The sequence below is a fragment of the Dysidea avara genome, chromosome 13 (genome assembly GCF_963678975.1).
Source record: "Dysidea avara chromosome 13, odDysAvar1.4, whole genome shotgun sequence".
Classification (NCBI taxonomy): Eukaryota; Metazoa; Porifera; class Demospongiae; order Dictyoceratida; family Dysideidae; genus Dysidea; species Dysidea avara.
This window is the reverse complement of record NC_089284.1, coordinates 4,310,540-4,317,331: the sequence shown is the minus strand read 5'-3', so window position 1 is coordinate 4,317,331 and position 6,792 is coordinate 4,310,540. Positions and strand designations below refer to the sequence as shown.

The following is a 6,792-nucleotide window of genomic DNA, read 5'->3' as shown; positions in this document are numbered from 1 at the left end:
TGTGGCATTCGGTATTTTAAATTATTATGGTAATTCAAGAATTCCCTTGAATTCCGTTCCGTTTGATTCTAATCTTAAAACTTAATTGCTTAAGTCGCATAATACAATGTAGTCTTCCTAATGATTCTTGGTGCCAAGCCACTTTACCATTTCGCTTGGGGGGTCTGGGCTTGCGCTCATCCTTTTCTTCTGCTGCTGTGGCCTTTTTGGGTTCATGTAATAGTGTTCGTCTCTTGGCTTCTCATCTTCTATCCCAGGACTTTCATGATCTAGTGTTTCCAAATGAAGAACATGCTGTTACTACCTTTGAAAGGTTTACATCTGATATCTTTATTCCCTCTGCTACCCAGCAGGACTTACAGGCTCTGTTAGATCAAAATCAGTATGACCAACTATTTGCTTCTTTCAACATCTGAAACCGTGCTTGACTTACTACTCTCTCTCACTCATCTGGTACTAGCAGTGGATGGCTCAAAGCTATTCTTCAAGTCTCCCTTGCTCTGGCTATTCCTGGTCCTGAGTTTGTTGTTGGCCTTTGTTTGTGGCTCGGAATTCCTCTATTTCCACTTTCCCCATTATGTGTGTGTCTTGCTTCCATTGACCAATTTGGTGATCATCTTCTGGAATGTTCCCATGGTCCTATGAGAATTCGTCGCCATGATGCTCTAGTTGACATTGTTTGTCATGCTTTGTCCCAGAGTCACTCAGGAGTTTTGAAGGAACAACGAGTTTCTTATGAAGATAATTCTCGCCCAGGTGATGTGCACCACCCTGATTTTCAGCATGGTCGTCCAGCTTATTTTGATGTGTCTGTCCGTAGCACTACCCAGCCTTCTCACATTTCTTTTTCTTCTTCTTGTGCTGGGGTAGCTGCTACAGCTGGTGAGTTAGCCAAGGACCAGAGACATCAAGATGCTGTAGAGGAGGCAGGGTGTGACTTTGTCCCACTTGTTGTAGAAACTTTTGGTGTTTGGTCACCATTTGCACTTCAAACCCTTCGTACCATCGCTGAACGCACCACAGCCAGAAGTGGTGCGTCAACCAAACAGGCCTGTAAACATTTGTTACAACAACTTTCAGTTTCTTTATGGATGAACAATGCCCGTATGATTTTACGGTACTGGGCTTTGCAGTGTGAGGACTCTGATTTTCCTTTCCCAAACTGCTGTTGTAATTAATTGTGTTTGTAGTTTAGTTGTGGAGTAGTTTGTATTGTAGCTGTATTTTGTGCTTTTTCCCTTTATATAACACTCAAAAACAAACAAACAAACAAACAAAAAAAAAAGAATTCCATTGCTCGATTACGGTATTAAAGGGTCGTATTATGAAATCATGAATTTATAAACCCCGGGTATCCGGAGTTTATAAATCTATGATGAAATCAATAGACTTATTCCAGAACTCTTATTGTTCACACAGAGTACAGCTGCTTCCTGCTGCTGTGTGCTGCTTGCTACTGTTGCTGCTCCTGCCTGCTACTTGCTTGCTACCACTGCTGCTTGCTGCAATACTGTTGCTTGCTACTGCCTGTTACACATGACGATGCTGCCTGCTACACATGGTGATGCTGCTTGCTACACATGATGATGCCGCTTGCTACACATGATGATGCCGCTTGCTACACGTGATGATGCCGCTTGCTACACATGATGATGCTGCTTGCTACACATGATGATGCTGCTTTCTTTCTTGCTGTTGCTCCTTGTTTGCTGCAGTATTGCTCTTTGTTTCTGTTTGCTATAGTTATAAATAGTAGCTATTGCTGTTCCTTGCTGCTGCTGCTGCTGCTGATAGCTGTTGTCAGTTCAGTGTTGTTCCTTGTTTGCGACTGCTGCTCTTTAGTTTATTCCTGCCTACTGCTATTTGCTTGCTTTGCTATTGTCGCCTATGCTATTGTGTTGCTGGTTATTGAACTGCAACGGGTATGATTACTCCACACCGTTCCGGATATCCACGAGTCATTGATTCATCTTTAAAAGATGGAAGTTATAAAACTATTAATAGTCATAAGCTTGTTGCAATTATGCTGTGGCGTGCAATCCGCGCCGCCAAAGCCTTCTCCGGGTGTTTTGGCATGGACGAAACGTGAAATCGGTGCGTTCTTTTCCTTCAATATGATAACTGAGCAATTGGTGAATGGAAACGAGAACCTATGTCTTCACGGTGACGCAACAAAGCCCCTCCCATCTCCAAGCGATTTCAATCCATCTCTGATAGACCTTGATAACTGGCTGGATGTGGCTGTATCTTATGGAGCCAAATATGCTGTGCTCACTGCCCAGCACTGTAGTGGCTTTTCAATGTGGCCTACCAATGTACAACAAGCTACTGGATTTGAATACCAATACAGTGTAAAAAATTCACCACTGAAGAATGGTAGTTTTGATGTAGTGAAGGAATTTGTTGATAGCTGTAAGAGACACAATGTAACTCCAGGAATATATTATGGCCTTAACGAAAACTTCTACCTCAATGTAGCAAGTGGTAAAGTGATGAACACTACTCTATCCCCTGGTCAACAGAATGTTACTCAAGACCTGTACAACAAGATAATTCTAGCTCAAATGAGAGAGTTGTGGTCTAACTATGGAGAACTGTCAGAGTTATGGTTTGACGGAGGATGTATCCCGGGACTGGAAGATGCTATTGGTGATCTTGCTAGTGAGTTGCAACCAAATGCTGTGTACTTCGGAGGATGTTCAAAGACTAACAACCTCCGATGGGTAGGAACTGAAAGTGGAGAACCAAACTATCCCATATGGAGCACTGCTACGGCATCAGGCCGAGCCTGCCAGTACGGTAGTGGTGACAAAGATGGTACTGTGTTCTGTCCTGCAGAAACAGACACAACTTTGCAGCTATTTGATACATGGTTTTACCTCAAGGGCATTGGTTACAGAGATCTTAATACACTTAAGACCATCTACCTCAAGTCAGTGGGTCAGAATACTAACTTGCTACTCAACACAGCAGCTAACTCTTCTGGACTTATTCCAGAAATGGCTCAAAACATATATAAACAATTTGGAGATTGGATACAATCATGCTTCGGTACACCAGTTACCAAGACATCAGGTAGTGGATATAATCTTACTCTCAATTTGCCCAAACCAACCATGATCACTAAGATATCGGTAGGTGAAGACCAGACTGATGGAGAAATGGTGACTAGTTTTACTATCACTGCACAAACCAGTGGCAAGGGGAAACAACCAGTTGTTAGTGATGGCCAGTCAATTGGTAACAAGTTTATAGCAGACATTCAACCACCAATGATGGTCTCCTCCATAACTCTCACCATCCTTAGTGCACATGACACTCCAGTTATCAGTGACTTTAGTGTACATGAGTGTAAGGATTGATGCTTGTGATTTCTTATTAGTTATAGCTATGCCATGTACATTTTTTTATAAATACTAGCTTTTGCAAAATGAAGAACTGCATGTGATATCATCTGTTAACCTGAATATGTTCAGAGCTATATGCAATGACACAACAAACGATAACTCGCCCTATAATTGCATAAGATTTGTCGGTAAATTTATTGCTGAGAGACTGAATCTCCTATCTTGGTTACAACAAAAACTTCACCTTGATGATACCCACTATACATGTACTAGGAACTTGAAGTACGTACGTACAACCACTTTATGCTTTCATGTAGGATGATAGCTACCGCAGTGTAGCTTTATTTGGAAGGCCTAGTTTTGTTCAAGTATAAAGCATCAGATTGGATCAGCAATTATGTGGATTCAATAAACCAGCTATATTTTTTGGTCTTATCAATGCATCACAAGTTGTCAACAATAATTCTGTTAAACAGGCAAACGAATGTACTACACTACTTTGTACCTTGCAATTAAACTGTTCTTTGCTATATAAATTAACATATCAAGAAACAATACCAGCTAAATCCTAACCACTATAGCATTATGAACTCTTGACTATACCTACATCAATTCTTACACTCATGTACACTAAAGTCACTGATAACTGGAGTGTCATGTGCACTAAGGATGGTGAGAGTCACGGAGGAGACCATCATCGGTGGTTGAATGTCTGCTATAAACTTGTTACCAATTGATTGGCCATCACTAACAACTGGTTGTTTCCCCTTGTCACTGGTTTGTGCAGTGATAGCAAACTTAGTCACCATTTCTCCATCAGTCTGGTCTTCACCTACCGATACCTTAGTGATCATGGTTGGTTTGGGCAAATTGAGAGTAAGATTATATCCACTACCTGATGTCTTGGCAACTGGTGAACCAAAACATGATCGTATCCAGTCCCCAAATTGCTTATAAATGTTTTGAGCTGTTTCTGGAATAAGTCCAGAAGAGTTAGCTGCTGTGTTGAGTAACAAATTAGTATTCTGACCCACTGACTTTAGGTAGATGGTCTTCAGGTCGCTGACATTTCGGTAGCCATAATCCCTGCGGTAAAACCACTTGTCAAACAGTTGTAAAGTTGTGTCTGTTTCTGCTGGACAGAAAGTGTTGCCACTTGAGTTACCAGTACCATAATGACAGGCTTGGCCTGATGCCATGGCAGTGCTCCATATGGGATAGTTTGGTTCTCCACTTTCAGTTCCTACCCATCGAAGATTGTTAGTCTTTGAACATCCTCCAAAGTAAACTGCATGTGGCTGTAACTCACTAGCCAGGGCACCAATAGCATCTTCCAATCCTGGGATACATCCTCCGTCAAACCATAACTCTGACAGTTCTCCATAGTTAGACCACAACTCTCTCATTTGAGCCAAAGCAATCTTATTATATAGATCTTGAGTAACATTCTGTTGACCAGGGTATAATGTAGTGTTCATTACTTTACCACCTGCTACATTGAGGTAGAAGTTCTGGTTAAGACTGTAATAGATTCCAGGTGCTACGTTGTGTTTCTTACAGCTTTCAATAAATTTCTTCACTACATCAAAACTACCTAATTTCAGTGAGGAGTGCTTTACACTGTACTGGTAATCAAATCCAGTAGCTTGTTGTATATTGGTGGGCCACATTGAGAAGCCACTACAGTGCTGGGCAGTGAGTACAGCATATTTGGCTCCATAGGACACAGCCACATCCAGCCAGTTATCAAGGTCTATCAGAGATGGGTTGAAATCATTAACGGGAGGGAGAACTTTGGCATCACCACCCACGTGAATGCAGAACGACTGTGTATTCGATGTATTGACCTCCTCGCTTATCATGTTGAAGGAAAAGAACGCTCCAACTTCTCGCTTCGTCCATGCCAACACATCCGGAGTAGGCTTGGGCGGTGCTGAGAGGACACCACAACTCAACAAGGCGACCACAAGGCATTGAAATCTGAGCATTGCTACCGTTTCTAGTTTAATCGAGAGTACCAGTAAAGCGGAATCGGAATCCGGATGTCACGAAAAATTTGGACCCCCCTATTTTGGTTCCCCCCGGTCCAATTATATCGAAATATTTGGACCTCCCGGAACAAAAATGTTTGAAATAATTATATGGACCCCCTCTGAAATATTCTATCCCCCTACAAATTTTACCATTTGCACGTATTCAAAGGGGGTCCAGATATTTCAGCTGAAATAATTGATCCCCCCTCAGGTTGTCTATATTAACCTTGCCCTTACCTGTTGAATTCAGCTAACCACCCCAGTCTCTATACGAAAAAGTGACAAATATATATGGACCCCGGCCTCTGAAATATTCTACCCCCCTCCTACAAATTTTATTAACACTGTTTGCATGCATTCAAAGGAGGGTCCATATATTTCAGCTGAAATAATCGATCCCCCATCTATATATCCTTGCCCTTACCTGTTACATTCAGCTGACCACCCCAGTCTCTATATGGAAAGTGACAAGAAGCATAATATCATATTAAGTGTCTAACTATACATGTAAGCTAGTGTTTGTCACAAAGTAGAGACTCAGCTGCAGGGAAGCAGGGGAACAAATATATTTGTTTTTAAGTAAGTGAGTTTATTCTCCTGCAGCTGGTATATAGCTTCATAATAATTTCTTTTTGGAAAAGAGGTAGGTATTATTATTATTGCCAGCAACTATAGTTTATAATTTAGTCACAACAATGACAAGGTGAATGCAAAAGGCTATAGGCCTATAGAAGCAACACCTATACATGCCGGCACAAAACATAGTTAAGTTCCTACAAAAACCTAAATAATTACACAGAAACAAAACTAAATAGTTGCAAATACAGCTGATATTTAAATACATTACAGTTAGGCAAATTAAGAATAAAGGTACGTATATACAATTCCAAAAGAAAATACTATTTACAAAAAGAGAATATCTATAACAATAAGAGATACCTGCTTACAACAGATAGTAAGTGAATGTGATCTTATAGGGGCAGAAGACAGAGTAAAAATCAATACTCTTCAAAATCTCAGCAATGATCCAAAATGCCAGACATACGTATATATGCAGATAAAAAATTTGTGATGAGATATGAAGGAAGGCCAATGTAAGTCAGAGTAACATTAAGATGAGGGCTGCTGGACAGTGTCTAATGACAGGTAGCTAGCTTTGTAAGCGTTCGAGCGTAAATCGGATGGCTGCAGGTTCGAGGCTACCTAGGTCCAGTCATGGATTTTTTCTGCTTCCTGTAACTTTTCAAACACACCTTATGTAACTAATGTCTTTGTGTCTAGTGTCTTTGAGCAGGCTGTAGAACCATGCAGGTGTCCTACTGACCTTCAGCACTTGTGCATGCTGTAAAGCTTTAATAAATTAATTTAAAAAAAAAAACAATTAAATCGAGCACTACAAACCCATCTAGCAC

The 6,792-nt window shown here is 40.9% G+C and overlaps 2 protein-coding genes across 2 annotated transcripts; one reads left to right on the top strand and one right to left on the bottom strand.

The window, feature by feature from the left end:
• The first annotated feature begins 1,973 nt into the window (after nt 1-1,973).
• Nucleotides 1,974-3,450, top strand: LOC136243032 (uncharacterized). The gene has a single exon (XM_066034553.1). The coding sequence runs from the start codon at nt 1,980-1,982 to the stop codon at nt 3,360-3,362; it is 1,383 nt and encodes a 460-aa protein (XP_065890625.1). The 5' UTR covers nt 1,974-1,979; the 3' UTR covers nt 3,363-3,450.
• Nucleotides 3,451-3,784: 334 nt separating this feature from the next.
• On the bottom strand, nt 3,785-5,416 carry LOC136242422 (uncharacterized). The gene has a single exon (XM_066033842.1). It carries the CDS (start codon nt 5,333-5,335, stop codon nt 3,956-3,958), a length of 1,380 nt encoding a protein of 459 aa, XP_065889914.1. The 5' UTR covers nt 5,336-5,416; the 3' UTR covers nt 3,785-3,955.
• Nucleotides 5,417-6,792: the final 1,376 nt, after the last annotated feature.